The sequence below is a fragment of the Triplophysa dalaica genome, chromosome 7 (genome assembly GCF_015846415.1).
Source record: "Triplophysa dalaica isolate WHDGS20190420 chromosome 7, ASM1584641v1, whole genome shotgun sequence".
NCBI classification, from domain to species: Eukaryota; Metazoa; Chordata; class Actinopteri; order Cypriniformes; family Nemacheilidae; genus Triplophysa; species Triplophysa dalaica.
Genome location: NC_079548.1, coordinates 2,711,296 through 2,729,377, shown reverse-complemented (window position 1 = coordinate 2,729,377; position 18,082 = coordinate 2,711,296). Strand labels below are relative to the sequence as shown.

The following is an 18,082-nucleotide window of genomic DNA, read 5'->3' as shown; positions in this document are numbered from 1 at the left end:
TGCGCGAGACCAGGCAGCGTGCAAGGAGAAACTGGGAACGTGAACGAGCATTAGTCCAAAATGTATTTTCTTCAACAAAATGTATCGCAAAACCTCGATTATTGCATTAAATATAACATATATAAGCTTAAATACGACAGCAGCGTTCATAAGAAATATGAGCACTGAGTGTTTTATGGGTGTGAGGGAGAGGGAGTGTTCTTCACTCTAGTCTGTGGAGAAGAAGGGAAGCCATTTTGTCCCTCACAGACGAGATTAAAATCATGGAAGTCGAACCCTGATCCTGCGGTGTAAACTTCATCTCAGGTGCCTGAAGGCTCCATGTACTTGATCAGATAGGTGTAATGGGGTAAAACAAAGTTTGCAGGCCAAGCTCACTGGAATAATTTACTAAAAATAATCTTAAAATAAACAAATAAAATGGAAATAGAAGTCAACACCATGAACAACACATCCCAAATACGTTTTTACAATAAACATGACCACAGACATGATTATACATGCAGAAAATTAGATGATTGTATTTGGTAAAGGTTACAAATCAGTTAGATAAGTTACATCTTAAGAAAACCGTATTAAATATGTAATTCATCCAAACTGAGAATTTATTATGTTAATAATTTGAAGCATTATGGAAACCTAACAAAAAACATTTGATTTGTAAATTGCATACATGATCCTGATACATTTTTATCCTCTACGTCGCAATAAGGTCAGTTATCTCTGATAATAATATTAAAAGCATAATATTTTTTGTTAAATGTTGAATAGTTATTTCAATGTATAGTTTAATTTACGTTTCAGAAAAAAAGTAAATGTGTATTTCTGTTCAGGCGCTTAACGGGTCGCCCCGTCTCTCCGGCAGCTTGGGTCCTTCTGTCAGTGGCGCTTGATGAATGCGCGCGCGCTGTGTTGACAGCGTAGATCAATACACAAAATAGAGTTTCTACTCGTTCTCAGGAGGATTAATATCAGTGTGTGATGGAAGAGGTCGATGTGGAGCCAAACCCGACCGTAAGTGCAGATTTAACCAGTATCACGTGTTCTTTCTGACAGATGTGCTCCTCTGTCGCTGCTCACGTCCATCATAACTACCATCAACTCAATCGTGTGTGTGACAGAAACTTAACAGCAGTTGTATTTGTTCACTTTCATCTCTCGCATCTGCAGCTCATTCCCGGAGTTGGGTTTAACCAGCAGCACATTGGTTTTGAATGGGGTCCCGGGGATATGTTAGTCTACGAGACGAACTACCAGCTACAAGGTAGAAAAGCCTCTATTATTGCTCAGATCGTCTCCTCTGGTCGTCATTTGTTCACTGGCACGTGTTTCTTTACAGGTTCTCGGTCTAAAGGCTCTCCATTCGTGCACGTCGTGAGGAAAGATGAAGACATCTCTTCTCCCATCCTGCGCAAACTCTTCAATGAGTCCCATCACATCTTTGTAGAGCTGCAGAAGATCAAAGAGGACGAGCCCAGCAAAAACAAGAAACCACAGTGAGAGAACCACACAAGCACACCCGACCTGAAGTGTCTGCTCGCATCATGCGAATGATTGATTTGTTTTGGTGTTTTCTGTAGGTTTGTGAGCATCAGTAAGAACTACAGATCTGTGATCCGAGCGTGTATGGAAGAACTTCAGCAGGGCGCCGGTAAGACACCGTTCACAGAAGGGGATGTGATTTATTTCGCTTACAGCTCTGATTAAATTTCTCTCTTCTTTTTCCAGTTTCAGCTCAAGACAGATCTTTAGCATCCCAGTATGGAGATCAGGTCTGTCCTCTGAATGACACATATAAGAACAGTTTGTTAGAAAATATTATTTTTTATAGAAGACGAGAAGTTTAACGCAGTGTTTTCTGCAGGTCTCTATTCTCTTGGCCATTGAGCTCATCTGGAACTTGTGTGAGGTTCTTTTTATCGACGCGGCTCCAGGTAAACATCAGACGCTGATTTCTTCCAACTGCTTGTTTGTCTCTCCATAGATGTGTTCTTGAATTAAAAAATCAGAGTTTAAGCAGAACCTGTCTGACCTTTTCTGTGTTCGTATAGCCGGTGCTCTGCTGCTCCACCTGCTGGACTGGGTGCGTCTGCACAAATCCGACGTGGATACGAGAGCGAGAGAGGTGTTACAGAGCGACAGCCCTACTCAACATAGCTCCTACTGGGATGTGGTATGAAGCCTGTGACCTCCAGAACATTTAAACATCGCTGACCATGTGTGTCCTGGTTTACCCTTTCTCTGTCTGTGTGCAGGTGATTAGTTTGGTTCTGCAGGGTCGTATGGATGAAGCCCGGCAGGTCCTGTCGAAACAGGCATCTCTACGGGCAGACAGCAGCTCTGTGTTCAAGCGCATGGACACTCTGTTACAGAGCATGCCCATATTTAATGTACGTACAGTATGTGTTTTTGTGAGATTGATCCTTAAATGGCTATGCGCTAGATCAGGAGCTCTAAAGTTCATTAATGCGTTTGTGTGCAGCTCGCAGGCACTCAGACGCTGACGGAGTTTGACGTCAAATGGAGAAACTGGCACGAAGAATGTGACCGCTCTCTCCAGGACAACACGTTTGCTAGCAACCATCACCTAGAGGCCATATGCAAGGTAAGAGTCCTGACCTCTGCTGACCTCCTGTGTAACCCTACAGACACTGTGATCATGTGACGTGTCTCTCAGATTCTGGTTGGTGATGAAGACGCTCTGCTGGAACACAAGGAGTTGTTGAGTACGTGGTATCACTTCCTGGTGACCCGACTGCTCTTCTGTCACCCGACGATCAAACCGCCCGACCTGCACTATTACGCCCAGGTAAAGACACACACAGCACTAATGAAGCGGTCTTTAATAATGCCTCAAACATGATTATTTGATTAAGTCTAAAATCATCTGATTAAGATGAGTCTCGTATATGAAGCTGCACATGTTGAATATCGATTGTGTTTCAGTCCAGCATGAACATGTTTGTGGGCCCGCGGGCTTCACCGGAACCTCTGGACATCATACTTCTGTCAGCGTTTGAGTTTGACCTGCATCAGGTCATCAAAGACTGCAGGTACTGAACACACACACACACACATCAGAATACTATGTAGATGTTAACACACACACAACCATCAGAAGTGCGTGCAGATGTTTACACACAGACACATACATACACACAACCATCAGAAGAATTTTCAGATGTGAATACACTCACACTAGTGATGCACGGATGGCGGTTAAATCCGCGGGCGATGCGGATGATCGATCCGTGGGTCGGGTAATAAAAAAGTACATTCAGATTAATTGCGGGTGGGTTGCGGGTGTATGATATAAAGACAGTGCTAGAAATTAGTAATTAAAGTGACGATCGGGTCCGGGTCGGGTGCGAATATCTATATCAGAGAAAATTATACGGGGGGGGTTGCGGGTGGATAATTTATTTGAAGCAGCGGATGCGGGTGACATTTTAGCTCATCCGCACATCTCTAACTCACTCACTCACATGATTCAGAAGGGTGCGCAGATGTATACACACACACACATGCATCAGAAGGGTGTGCAGATATTAACACACACATGGTTATGTTTCCTCAGTTTCGCTATTAATAACTGGTGGTTTGTGGCTCATCTGACGGATCTGTTGGATCACTGCAAACTCCTGCAGTCACACAACCTTCAGTGCGTATCTCACACATCACATCATGACTTTCAATGCTTTTTATTTACATTTACATTCTTGTTTGCACCTTTAACAAGTTAAGCTGTTGGGTAAGTGAGGTTTAGAAATAATAATTGTGTGTGTGCGTAGTTTCGGGTCTAACCTGCGTGAGTTTCTGGTTCTGGAATACGCCTCGGGTCTCTTCACACACCACAGGTGAGTCAAACCTTCATCACATTGAAAGCTGAACAGAATGAGGATCTCTGGGTGATGTAGTCTCTGTGTGTTAGTCTGTGGCAGCTGGCGGTGGATTACTTCGATCACTGTCCAGAGCTGGGTCGAGTGTATCTGGAGTTACTGATCGAGAGGATTCCACTGGACACTGAACGCAAGGCTCTCAAAGTCCTGCGGATCTGTGAGGACAGACAGATGAGTGAACAGGGTGAGCGAGTGTGTTCGGTCTGATCACATCACACACACTCATGCTGAAAACACCCAGATAAAACCATCAGTGTGTGTGTGTTTGTGTTTAGTTCGCAGTATCTGTAAGATAATGGCTAAAAGATCTCTGAGGAATAACAGACTGGGATCCGCTCTGTCCTGGAGCATCCGAGCCAAAGACGCAGCGTTTGCTACACTCATCTCCGAGAGGTCCGAGAGGTCGCAATAATGTTCAATACGTCATCACATCGCTCTCGTGTTGCTCATCTGTGTGTGCGTGTGTTTCTCAGGTTTCTTCAGGATTACAGGAATAAAGGCTCGTTCACAGATCTGGATTTGCTGGATAATCTCGGCCCCGCTATGCTGCTCAGTGACAGACTGACATTTTTAGGTAGGATGTGAGCGTGATCTGCTGTGACAGCAATGCACTGAATCTCTGTTGATTCTTCAGAAGAGTAAATCACCCACAATCCTTTGCAAACTTTGGGTATTAATAGCGTGAGGGCTTGTGTGTTGGTAGGGAAATACAGAGAGTTCCACAGGCTTTATGGAGAGAAGCGTTTCTCAGAGGCCGCCAAACTCCTGCTGTCCCTTATGACGGCAAAGATTGCTCCTCGCAGTCTGTGGATGACCTTGCTGACAGACGCCCTGCCCCTGCTGGAGCAGACCGAGGTACGGCACACGCATCCCGAACTCAACATCGCATCCGTTCACCTGATGCTTCAATTCAATTCAGTGACTTAATGTAACACAAGATAAACATGAGATCTGAACGTGCGTTAAAGTAGGGCTGTGCAATTAATCGTAATCCTCAATTTTGGCCTTCAACAATTACAAAAATGAATAATCGAGGTAAAATGATTATTGTGCCACACTCCATTTTGCAAGGATCCTCTCTTTTCTTGTGGTATAAATCCACAGCGCACGCCCTATTATTCACACTGGTTGCATTTCTTTTTCAAGTGAATTCACAGTTTAATAGCCAAGTTTTTTTTATGCAGTTTTAAAAGTTAGTGAGTAATCATCTTAAATAATCTCGATTTCAATGTTGGCCAAAATAATCTTGATTATGATTTTTGTCATAATCGAGCAGCCCTACGTCAAAGCGAGATGGTCACCTTCATCTCCAGGATTCAGCGTTGATCATTGAACCCTCAGTAGAGCAGCAGCGTTGTCTTCTCTTCAGTCTTTGATGTGAATTGATCTTCAAAGCGTGTTGTGTTTGCATTTACAGGTGATCTTTTCTGTGGATCAGACGTATGAGCTCATGTCCTGTCTAGAAGAACTGACTTCCAGAACCAACAACTCAAAAGAGACAGCACCGGTACAAACACTTACACACTCACTTTTCAGTGACAGACATTTTCAATTTTTTAGTAGTTTCAATGTTCTCTGTTTGAATGTTGAGGAAATAATCTGTTATTTTAATTGTATCCAAAATATTGTGATGCCGTTGTGTATTCTGCCCTACAAAGGCAAAGTGCTGTAACTACACATTTGGACAAAACTAAGAAAGGTTTAAAATGTGCTTTGTAACATCTGTTCGGTCTTTTGACCAGTCTCCCGGTTCAATTTTGTCCCCTTTTAGAGATACAAGAGTGTCAAAATTGCAGTAACTGGCTTGTGTGAAAACTTTGTGTAGTTACTGCTGTTTGCCTTTGTAGGACAGTATGGTATGCTGAGCATTTTTGAAATGTGTGGTTGTGAATGAATGTTTTTTTATATTTTTTTTAGGAGGATGATATCGAATTAACCAAGACCGAACTGTTGCGACTCGCTTTGGCTCGCAATCTGGCCATGGCCATCGTAAAGGAAGGAACGATAGAAACATGAGACCATCAGATCCAAACCTCCAGCTGTCTGTGAACTGTACATAACTCAGATTATTTGGATAAACATGTTGTGTCTTTTTTTTATATACCTTTGCAAAATACATCATTTCACATGATTTTCTTATTGTGCTGTCTATTATTTTAACTTTTCGTGTGGTTGAACACAGTCTGTACACAGAGCCAATCATAACAAAGGCCATTAACAATAAGGGTGACGAAAAACAAACTCACATCTGCTTCAATGTTTTATTCTGCATGCAGCAACATCTGGTTTATTCTGTACAGACGTGACTAACATTACATATACACTACATACAACACGCGCACACATCTGTGCACTCCACAGTAGTTCACCATTCAGAAGAGACAAAGTGACACGTCAGCATTTCAGAAGCAGCGCGATAACATGAAAATTATATTTTACCTTTAACTTTATACTATTTTTCTTTGACCCTCTTAAAGGGACAGTTAGCCCACAAATAAAAAAAACCTGTCATTGTTTATTCCCTCTCACGTCCTGTCAAACTGACTTTCTTATTCAGAAAACAAAAGACGATATTATGAGAAATGTCTCAGTGGTTTTGCGTTCCTACAATGGAGGTTCAATGTTGTTTGTAAACATTCTTCAAAATATCTTCTTTTGTGTTCTGCAGAAGAAATTCATGCAGGTCTGATATGACATAAGAGTTAATAAATTATGACGTTTTTGGATGAACTGCCCTTTTAAATCGAATGTGATTTAAAAAAAAAACCTGTTAGTCTTTGTGAATCTTTAAAATCTATTTTAATATCAGATTGCATGAAGGCTTTCCAATGACGCTTATGTAACCAACAAGAACAAACATCCAGTCTGATAAACTAACAAATTCTGGTAAAAGCTGAGAATTTAAGAAATAACTTCAACATTCAGGTTCCGTGTCATATTTCATGGAAAATCTAAAGAATAAAACAGAAATAAACTTTAACTAGTTTGGTAAGGTATTAAAGTGACATTTTGAACCAAATTTCTAAAGCACTAACGTGAACACTTAACGTAAAAAACGGATTGATTTTGCCATGAAATATGACATCAATATGAGAGGTTTTAACAATATTTAAAATAGTAAATATGCTACAATCATTCACTATCAAACACATACAACCTCAAGATCTTCATCAGCAATAAATAAAAGCAGAAAAACAAAGTAAACTGTATCATTGTGCTACTCTTGACTGTATGTGTGTGTGAACCCACAGCATCTCTGTAAACACATTCAATGTTGAAGCACAGGAGGGTTAAACATCTTAAAACCATCAATCAGAAAACAAATCAAGAAAACTTTGAATCCAGAAAAGAAAAGAGCATTTGAATCCGGCGGTGTGCTCATGTGACACCATCAGTGTCCGCTTCTGCAGTAACCACGGCTTTCATCGTAACACCAGTTACTAACTGCTGTCCCATCATAAAAGATCACTTAAACAGCAAGAAACCTAACAAACATTTTCAGAAAACCATCAACATCAGGAGGTCAACCTGAATTCTAAATGATCCGTTACATCCGTTTATTTTCTATGAAGTTGAGTGCAAACGCTTTGACATGTTGTTGTGTTTAGCACGAACAAGCAACAGAGAAAACCTCCGTCTCTCAGATTCACACCAAGACTTTCAGTTACTCTGTTAACGCTTCTCTTGAATTGATGTGAAAAGAGTAAAGCATTGAATTCACATGTTACAGTATAACACTGATGATTCAGAAATAAATAACAGGGCGGATGAATGGAAATACTTAAAAAAAAACGTCCGAGAGGTGCAGACGTTCTACAGGGAACCCCATCGATCCGCCGGAGGAAAATCATCCAGTTCTCCACTCTCAGTGTACTGACGCTCTCCCAGCAGATACGTCAACTTATACCGCACACGCACACACTCCTGAAACACATCAAAACACCAACATTACACTTACTGTTACACTGTCATTACAAAATAAAAGCGTCTGCTAGATGAATGAAAGTAGATGTTGAAAAAAATGATGAAAGGACTTCCTTTGATCACAATTTAATTTACAAAAAATATAAAGAATAAAAAACTGAATGTATGTTTCCCTCAATTTACTATTTATAGGTTACATGGTTTAATTCAGTAACATTTCATTCTGTGAACTACTGACAACATTTCTAACAAATTCCCCAAAGATTAAACTATATATTAGCATTTGTATGAGGAATCAGAATGACCTAACAAAACCAAACAAAGAAAATTGCAAATCTATAGATTATTAAAAGTTTTTAGATTCCTATGTATTGACAGCCCTATTTTTTCTCTATTTAAGGCCGAATAAAAAATATCAAAACACAAAATAAACAAAATTTAAGATGCACTTGACTGTTTGCAGTTATTCAGCAAAATATACACACATTAGAGATGCGCGGATAAGCTAAAATGTCATCCGCATCCGCTGTTAGATAGATATCCGCACCCGTCCCGGACCCGATCACTTAAATTACTCAGTAAATTTTCTAGCACTGTCTTTGTCTATAAATACTTAAATCTAATATTTCGATTTAGCACACACACACATGATGTACCATTTTAGAGGTACCAGTCTTATGGCTTTCATAAACATACAATGCCTCACAGTCGTTACATACCCAGTACTTGATTCATCCTTGCTAACCACTTCGACAAAACGCTCCCAAACGGTTCCTTTCTTTTCTACCTTTTTTTTATTACCCCTTTTAACATTTCTCTCTGAACTATTTTGCCTCCATTTCTGCTTTTGGAAATAGACCGTCCTCCACCGCCGGCACGCGCGCATTTCTTTAAATTACTGCAAATTAGCGCCTGATGAAAAATCCATTTAAAACACATTCATATTTTTTGAGAAATGTTGTTAATATTGTATATGATATCATCCACCCGCAATTAATCTGAATGTATTTTTTTATTACCCGACCCGCCCTGCGGATCATCCGCAGTCCCCGCGGATTTAACCGCCATCCGCGCATCACTAACACACATACAGTATATCACAATAATATCATGAGTTTTTGACCAATAAAAACTGATATTACAGACAGCACTACCACATGTGTGAATTTAGGTGTTGTGAATAAGGTGTAAAGAAGTTTGAATGCATGTATAAATATGTTTTTTTTGTTGCAATTATTTGTATTTCTTTAAAATAATTTTTGTTGTGAATATGTAAAAGTGTGTGTGTAAGCATGTGTATATCTTCTCACCTTCAGTGGGTTTGCGAGCAGCATGATCTGAGTGATGGAGGCGGGGGGCAGGATGGGGTTAAATGGCGCGATCTCTGCTCCTGATGGAGGCTGAAGCTTCACCCGCATAGACTGAAACACACACGGCACAGGTCAGAGGTCACATGATTACAGTGCACACGGTAGGCGAGAGTTAATCAAGAGTGACCAAGGTACCTTTGGCACGGCCGCCTGGATCACGACGTTCCGCACGAGTAACGGCGCAGTGTTGAGCATCGACAGCACCATGACCAGAACATCCGGCCTACCCGGCGGACAATCCATCGCAAAGTGCATCAGAATCCGAACTCCGTCTTTATCGTACATGGTCACGGGTAAGACTTTACCTGAGGAGACGAGACGCGCGGCAGATCAACATTCTGCTCAACCTGATTTAAGATTCAGTGTGTGATTTACTCACTGGGTCTGATGGACTCCAGGGGAACGTGGAGGTTGGACAGGCTGGGCTCTGAGCTCCGCGCCGGGCTGCTCTGTATGGAATGAGATGTAGATGAGAACGGGTGGAAGAACGGACTGCCTGGAGCCGAGCCCCCCGGAGCAGCCTGCGCTCGAGCCACGACGGGGGAACCTGGAACCGCGGCGCACACGAACGGGTTGATGAGTGGAAGAGGAGCGGGTGAGGGACCCATCGCACCTCCAGAAAGACCAAAGCTGCCACCAGAGATGCCGCTCAGAGAGGAGACGCTAAAGAAACACATAAAAAAACAAATGTGATTCTGTCTAGAGTTTGGAACGTCACTCGGCTTCCTTGTTTTTCATGCAAAACATAAAAAAAAACTGCCATGCAAAGCACCGCTCCGCTACGAGCTGAACTTTACCTCTTTCCTCCTCCAAAGTCCAGCATGGAGAGATCTTCCAGGCCGTGACTGACAGCAGGAGTGTGTGAGGTCGGAGCGGAGATGCTTCCGAACAGATCCAGACTCGGTTCAGGAGCCTGACGGAGGAGACACGAACATTACAACTAGAATTCATCTTAAACCTGTTTATTCTGTCTCAACACCTCTGTCCCACCTGTAAGGACGTCCACTGACCCGACAGTTCATCCAACGTTGGTCTATTTGGCATAGAGGGAGGATCATTCAGCCCTAAAAATAAATGACAGGAGATCAGCACTCGTGAAGAACATCTACTTTTAAAAAAAAGATCACAAAGACAACATCTTTTACCAAGAGACAAGAGCTCGTCGTCCAGCAGCGAGAGAGAGGTTTGCTGCTCGAGAGCTTTGTGATTGGGGCTGCTGGTTTGACTGGCGGGTCCTCCCGCCAATCGACGAGGAGGAGGAGGCAGGACAGGGATGGAGGAGGTCATGGGATTGATGGAGGACATCAGAGGAGGAGGAAGGGGGGAAGGAGGAACTGTCAGGGTGGAAGGAGGAACTGTCAGGGTGGAGGACGGTTCATCCAGACCGGCCAGATCAATAAGTGTGCCTGTGGTCTCACATCCTGAGAAACACACACAGATTGATGTTTACATTTTGTTTTCTGTTGGAAAAAACAAACACAATGAAATGCATTCTGTGTAATGAGTCACCTTGACTGACAGCCGGTCTGATCACTTCACTCTCACTGTCTGCCGGCTGTCCTTCTACAATGTGTTTATAAGAGTTTATAACTCTCGACAAATCATCGTTCGCCTTGAGAATATCCCCTGCACAAACACAACACACAACTCAGCTTTACCTCAACACACAACTGCATTTCAAAGTGTGCACGTCTGTTAGACACTACATTGAACACAATGTGTCTGTATTTGTGTTTCTGTGACACTTTTACCTAAACTGGAGTCATTGTCTTCAGCTTCAGTGGCCAGTTTAAACGCTGTACGTCTGAGTTTATCACAACGCTGATACAGCTCCTGAAAATACAGTCAGGTCATGTGAGGTTACATTACATCATTTCAATACAAGCTCTTATAAAAATAACAGTAGAGCAGCTGTAACTTTACATTTGTTTATAGCTTTTGGATATGTGTCATGTACAGGGTTATTATGGATAGCAAAAACTATTAAAACATTTGTGTAAATCGCAATCGAATAAAATAGAAATCTAACTGGAATTATTTTAAGTGTTAAAAGTTTAGAAGTTATAGCAAGAATCTGAAATCAGTTAAGCACTAAAATGACTTTATTAGTAATAAATATCTGGAAAATAACTGGAAATAAACAAAAAAACTACCTTAAAAATAAAATAACTTTTAAAAACTTAAACAGCAATATTAAACATATTAAATAATAATTTAAATAATCAAATGAAAAAACATATGTAAAAATATAAAAGTTATTGCAATTGAACACCTTGAAATTTACAAAATGTATTATTGTAAAAATAAAAACATAAGATGTAATTTAAAATATTTTAAAAACTGTTAAGGCCTTAATATTATTTGATATGATTATTTTATTACTTGATATGTCAAATAAATAAGCCCTAAATAGCAAAATTACTCATTAATAAATAAATAAATAATAAAATGATAAATATTACGTCATACAATTGCTTAATATTAATCTAAAACTAATATGTCTAAACTAAAAACAGAATTCATTACATTAATAAAAATAAACTAAGAAAAAAATCTCTTGACATGAGTGACAAGCTTTCCTTTCCTAAAACGACACTCATATTATTAATGTTATTTTCAGCAGCTCAGGAAGAGGAACACAGATTTCACATCTGTCATCCCTACATCAACACATTCACATATTTATCTGTCTCGTCCAGCATCGGTCAAGTGTGTGGAGTCTGATATCACCTTGATAAGTTCACGGTCGGCGTCTGTCGAGCGCTCTTTGTCGTAATGACTCAACATTTCCCCCAGGAGCTTCACGTTGTTGTCCACCTCCTCCAGCGTGTTCATGCGTTTGCTTATTTTCTGCACCCTGACTTCGTCCTGCACACACAACACACATTTCATCATATTTAGCAGAACCAAACACAGTTTATGTGACTGGTCTACCGGAGCAGAAGAGGTCCCTCATTTACCTCTTTCACCATGTTTTTGATGAGTCTGTTGGCCTCCTGAAGATCTTCTGGGTTTTTGCTTCTCAGAAGTTCTGCCAACAACTGCAAACAAAACAGTCAAAAATATTTTCTGAAAGTCTTAGTAATAATATTCACTTGTATTAATTATATTTGGATTGTATCTTTTTAGATGCAAGTATTTCGATATAGGTTGATAATTCAGAGAACACAGATATGTCATCACCTTCCCCATATCCTCATTTTCAAACACAGGGTTTTTGGGTCGTGCAGGAGGAGACGGAATGAGAGTTTTATCTGCAGTCAGCTCTGGGTCTGACATCACAAGTCCTGAGAATTGAAAAGATAAAAAAACACAAAACAACATGAATGAACATGAACATAAGCTCCAACATAAACACCAGATGTGACATAAACATCAGATGTGACATAAACAACAGATGCAACATGAACATCAGATCCAACATTAATCCACATGAACATCAGATCCACTCAAAACACAAGATGTGACATGAACATCAGATCCAACATTGATCCACATGAACATTAGATCCGACATGAACATCAGATCCAACATTGATCCACATGAACATTAGATCCACTCAAAACACAAGATGTGACATGAACATCAGATCCAACATTGATCCACATGAACATCAGATCCACTCAAAACACAAGATGTGACATGAACATCAGATCCAACATTAATCCACATGAACATCAGATCCACTCAAAACACAAGATGTGCCATGAACATCAGATCCAACATTGATCCACATGAACATTAGATCCGACATGAACATCAGATCCAACATTAATCCACATGAACATCAGATCCACTCAAAACACAAGATGTGACATGAACATCAGATCCAAAATGAAAATCAGATTCAACACAAATCCACATGAACATCAGATCCGATAAGAACATCAGATCCAACATGAACATCAGATCCAACATGAATCCACATGAACATTAGATCCGACATGAACATCAGATCCAACATTGATCCACATGAACATTAGATCCGACATGAACATCAGATCCAACATTAATCCACATGAACATCAGATCCACTCAAAACACAAGATGTGACATGAACATCAGATCCAACATGAACATCAGATCCAAAATGAAAATCAGATTCAACACGAATCCACATGAACATCAGATCCAATAAGAACATCAGATCCAACATGGACATCAGATCCAACATGAACATCAGATCCAACATGAACATCAGATCCAACATGAATCCACACGAACATCCGATTCGACATGAACATCAGAACCACTCAAAACACAAGATGTGCCATGAACATCAGATCCAACATTGATCCACATGAACATTAGATCCGACATGAACATCAGATCCAACATTAATCCACATGAACATCAGATCCACTCAAAACACAAGATGTGACATGAACATCAGATCCAACATGAACATCAGATCCAACATGAATCCACACGAAGATCCGATTCCACATGAACATCAGATCCGATAAGAACATCAGATCCAACATGAACATCAGATCCAACATGAACATCAGATCCAACATGAATCCACACGAACATCCGATTCGACATGAACATCAGATCCGATAAGAACATCAGATCCAACATGAACATCAGATCCAACATGAACATCAGATCCAACATGAATCCACACGAACATCCGATCCGACATGAACATCAGATCTGACATGAACATCAGATCCAACTTGAATCCACATGAACATCCGATCCGACATGAACATCAGATCTGACATGAACATCAGATCCGATAAGAACATCAGATCCAACATGAACATCAGATCCAACATGAATCCACATGAACATTAGATCCGACATGAACATCAGATCCAACATTGATCCACATGAACATTAGATCCGACATGAACATCAGATCCAACATTAATCCACATGAACATCAGATCCACTCAAAACACAAGATGTGACATGAACATCAGATCCAACATGAACATCAGATCCAAAATGAAAATCAGATTCAACACGAATCCACATGAACATCAGATCCAATAAGAACATCAGATCCAACATGGACATCAGATCCAACATGAACATCAGATCCAACATGAATCCACACGAACATCCGATTCGACATGAACATCAGAACCACTCAAAACACAAGATGTGACATGAACATCAGATCCAACATTAATCCACATGAACATCAGATCCACTCAAAACACAAGATGTGACATGAACATCAGATCCAACATTAATCCACATGAACATCAGATCCACTCAAAACACAAGATGTGACATGAACATCAGATCCAAAATGAAAATCAGATTCAACACGAATCCACATGAACATCAGATCCAATAAGAACATCAGATCCAACATGGACATCAGATCCAACATGAACATCAGATCCAACATGAATCCACACGAACATCCGATTCGACATGAACATCAGAACCACTCAAAACACAAGATGTGCCATGAACATCAGATCCAACATTGATCCACATGAACATTAGATCCGACATGAACATCAGATCCAACATTAATCCACATGAACATCAGATCCACTCAAAACACAAGATGTGACATGAACATCAGATCCAACATGAACATCAGATCCAACATGAATCCACACGAACATCCGATTCCACATGAACATCAGATCCGATAAGAACATCAGATCCAACATGAACATCAGATCCAACATGAACATCAGATCCAACATGAATCCACACGAACATCCGATTCGACATGAACATCAGATCCGATAAGAACATCAGATCCAACATGAACATCAGATCCAACATGAACATCAGATCCAACATGAATCCACACGAACATCCGATCCGACATGAACATCAGATCTGACATGAACATCAGATCCAACTTGAATCCACATGAACATCCGATCCGACATGAACATCAGATCTGACATGAACATCAGATCCAACATGAATCCACACGAACATCCGATCCGACATGAACATCCGATCCAACATGAACATCAGATCCGATACGAATCCACATGAACATCTGATCCGACATGAACATCAGATATGACATGAATCCACATGAACATCCGATCCGACATGAACATCATATCCGACATGACTCCACATGAACATCAGATTCAACATAAATAAGAACCTGATTCATGACCAAGTGAGAGCAGGGGCTGATGGGTAAATTCTCACCTTGTCTTTTCAGTGTCTGGTAAGCCTCTGATATTTTGGCCTCATTGGGAAACGCTACAGTCCAACTGTATATCATCTCAATGATCTTAGTCTTCACTTTATCAGAAGAGCTGTCACCCATGTACTGAAACACGTACAAAAAAAACATGTTTAATCATTTACCATTAAAGATCTCACATACCCCTCCTTAACAAACCACAAAATATTCTGTCAGAAGTGTACTAACCTTGGGTGAAACCACTTTGATCAATTCATTTAAAAACCTATATTTGGCTATTTCGTTGTGAAATCTCTGTCCACAGTTCTTCATACTAGCCTCCAGTACCTGTATGAACACATCAACATCATATCATATCAACTCTGATAAAAACTGATGATTTAAGTAAATAAACGGTACACTTACAGTCAGAGCCTGAAGAGATTCCCATTCCTGTGGAGAATGAATTTTGTGCACGAGTAGCCGAACGGCGATCTGAGGACTACAAATGCGTAGCGTTAGAAAGAAAATCCAAATAAAAGGCTTCTGTCACGTTGGATGTATAGATATATTTACCCCTCTAACTCTTTATTGATCTGGTCACAGAAGCCAATGATGTATTCCCAGTCCTCCTGACGGTTGGTCGGGTGTGTGGCTTTGTCTGTGGAGGAGAAACAATCGCTTGAACTCGTGTCTGTGATACACTGGCACAATAGTCTGAATCTCAATATTCTCAAGAAAAAAAAGTATGTTTATACTAATATATATATATATTTATAGACAGATAATAACAGAAACATTCATTATAAAATTGCAATGTGTTATATTATATGTGTTTGAAATATTATCATGTTTATTGAGCAGCAAACATCTATTTCACCATTCCTTAAATGTGCAATAACAGCTGGAAACTCCATTATATCTATAAAATAATCTCTGACACTTTACAATCGTTTTTGTTATTTTAAAACATTATTTGATTTTATCAGTCATGTCAGAAGAAAAAATAACTTAAACACTTACGACATAAAATACACTAATAAAATAATACACATCACGCAACGTCTGATTGGTGTAAACGTTTATTGTTGGGCGCTGGCGAGTTAACAAATCCTACTATGGTAAATGTGTACGTGACGCAACAGGAAGTTTAACAGCGACGTCACTCAACGGCTATTAATATTAATGAGATACCCCTTTGCCATAGTAAGATTTCTAATTTTACAAAACAAGACTGACTGACAGGCTGATATTGATACATACATCTGATTTCTATTATATTGACTGTTTACAACGTGATCTGTTAATAAATGTAGAAGATGAGAATAATACTGTACGTACTGAGCCAAGATTCGAGCGATTCTCCCTCCTGAAACGCCATGATCTTCATTTAAAGCTCGGACTCCGTAAATCCCCGCATTTCTCACAAATAATAACAGAGACATTCATGAAATTAAACTGGTTATAACAAAAACAAACATCCTCCGAACCCGCGAGTGGCGGATATACTGTCTAATTATTATTATTTTAATTTAAGAGTGGTTCGGCTGGCAGTATCATCAGCTGCCTGTATGGGGAATGAGGTCCTTGACTCTGACGGATAAATTATTACAAAATAAAAGTCACCAACGAACCAGAACGAGGACTCTCACCACATAGCAATCATTAGTACAGACCTATGCGTGCTTTTTGTCGGACAGAAGAAATTCGTTAAATTATAATATATTAGAAAGTTAAAAACGGTTTATGTGTAAACGGAGGTAGTTTGGTTGGTGATCTTATTTTTTCGTAATTTAAATTGACCGTACATTTCTGGACAAACGGTTTGCCATCTAACGTTAAATTGAGTACAAACCCGTTTTGTGTATTGTACTTGAAGTAATTCGTTCAAAGCAAGCAATAATGTGAGAGATTACAAGAGCAAATTATTTTCAGTATGTTTATTTATGACACTGAAAGTTCAACTATATTTTAAGGACATTTTTACTTTTATTTTGAGGTCTGTGTGTATTTAGTACACATCCATGAAGTTGATGAGCTGGGGCCTGTACCATGATGGTAGTTGAACAAACTCTGGGTTACAGGATTGGTTTTGGGTTGTCAAAACCAAACCAACGTGATCAAGCTTTGTTTGTACCATGAAGCAGCTCCTGGAGTTTCTTTGTCAACTCAAGCTTTGATCCAGAAGCTAAGATTAGTTTGTGCGCGCGTGCACATGAACGAGTGACGTCCGGATCGCTAAACCAATCGCGTTCAACATGGATAAAGGGAGTTCCGTAGGTTTTAGGAAATAATTATGCGAAAATATTAGTAACACAAAAATGCATTTCAGCCACGGAGTTATACTGATTCTGCTGTCTACACAAGAGAGAACGGTTTCAGAAACACTGCTGATTGAGTTAATGCACAAGTTGAACGACTATATACACACATTTATTGTAATATACTGTAGTAAGGTGAATATTACAGTAATGTAATATGATGTGTATTATGTGTGTGTGTGCCCCCACAGTGGATGAACATATCCTGCTAACACTAGTTATTATTTAGTTTACCTTTATTAATGAGGATGAAGCACATGATGAAGTGAAACGATCTGTTAAAGAGATAAATGTACTGTACTATTCATTATGGCACAAGTGTGAAAGTGAGGATTTATATTTTATGTCTCTTTTATTGTAGGACATTTCACAACCTTCCCCAGAAACTGAAGTGTCTACCTCCAAAGGTTACAGAAGTAACACATGTATTTTGTGAACAAAATA

At 39.9% G+C, this 18,082-nt stretch overlaps 2 protein-coding genes across 2 annotated transcripts; one reads left to right on the top strand and one right to left on the bottom strand.

Annotated features, from left to right (window-relative positions):
- Window positions 1–146: 146 nt before the first annotated feature.
- Window positions 147–6,030, top strand: nup85 (nucleoporin 85). Its single transcript, XM_056752375.1, has 20 exons — window positions 147–712; window positions 834–1,014; window positions 1,171–1,264; window positions 1,340–1,496; window positions 1,581–1,651; window positions 1,729–1,772; window positions 1,865–1,934; window positions 2,052–2,173; window positions 2,256–2,390; window positions 2,483–2,605; window positions 2,678–2,809; window positions 2,947–3,053; window positions 3,578–3,661; window positions 3,792–3,857; window positions 3,932–4,083; window positions 4,175–4,292; window positions 4,373–4,473; window positions 4,603–4,754; window positions 5,317–5,406; window positions 5,817–6,030. Exons 2-20 carry the CDS (start codon window positions 982–984, stop codon window positions 5,913–5,915), a joined length of 1,950 nt encoding a protein of 649 aa, XP_056608353.1. The 5' UTR covers window positions 147–712; window positions 834–981; the 3' UTR covers window positions 5,916–6,030.
- A 116-nt stretch (window positions 6,031–6,146) lies between these two features.
- On the bottom strand, window positions 6,147–16,901 carry gga3b (golgi associated, gamma adaptin ear containing, ARF binding protein 3b). Its single transcript, XM_056752374.1, has 17 exons — window positions 16,659–16,901; window positions 15,894–15,978; window positions 15,744–15,819; window positions 15,567–15,665; window positions 15,341–15,464; window positions 12,377–12,480; window positions 12,154–12,234; window positions 11,924–12,061; window positions 10,945–11,026; window positions 10,703–10,819; window positions 10,339–10,614; window positions 10,184–10,257; window positions 9,991–10,106; window positions 9,573–9,856; window positions 9,329–9,498; window positions 9,134–9,244; window positions 6,147–7,823 (listed from the first exon to the last, which is right to left on the bottom strand). The coding sequence occupies exons 1-17, from the start codon at window positions 16,705–16,707 to the stop codon at window positions 7,713–7,715; spliced, it is 2,097 nt and encodes a 698-aa protein (XP_056608352.1). The 5' UTR covers window positions 16,708–16,901; the 3' UTR covers window positions 6,147–7,712.
- Window positions 16,902–18,082: the final 1,181 nt, after the last annotated feature.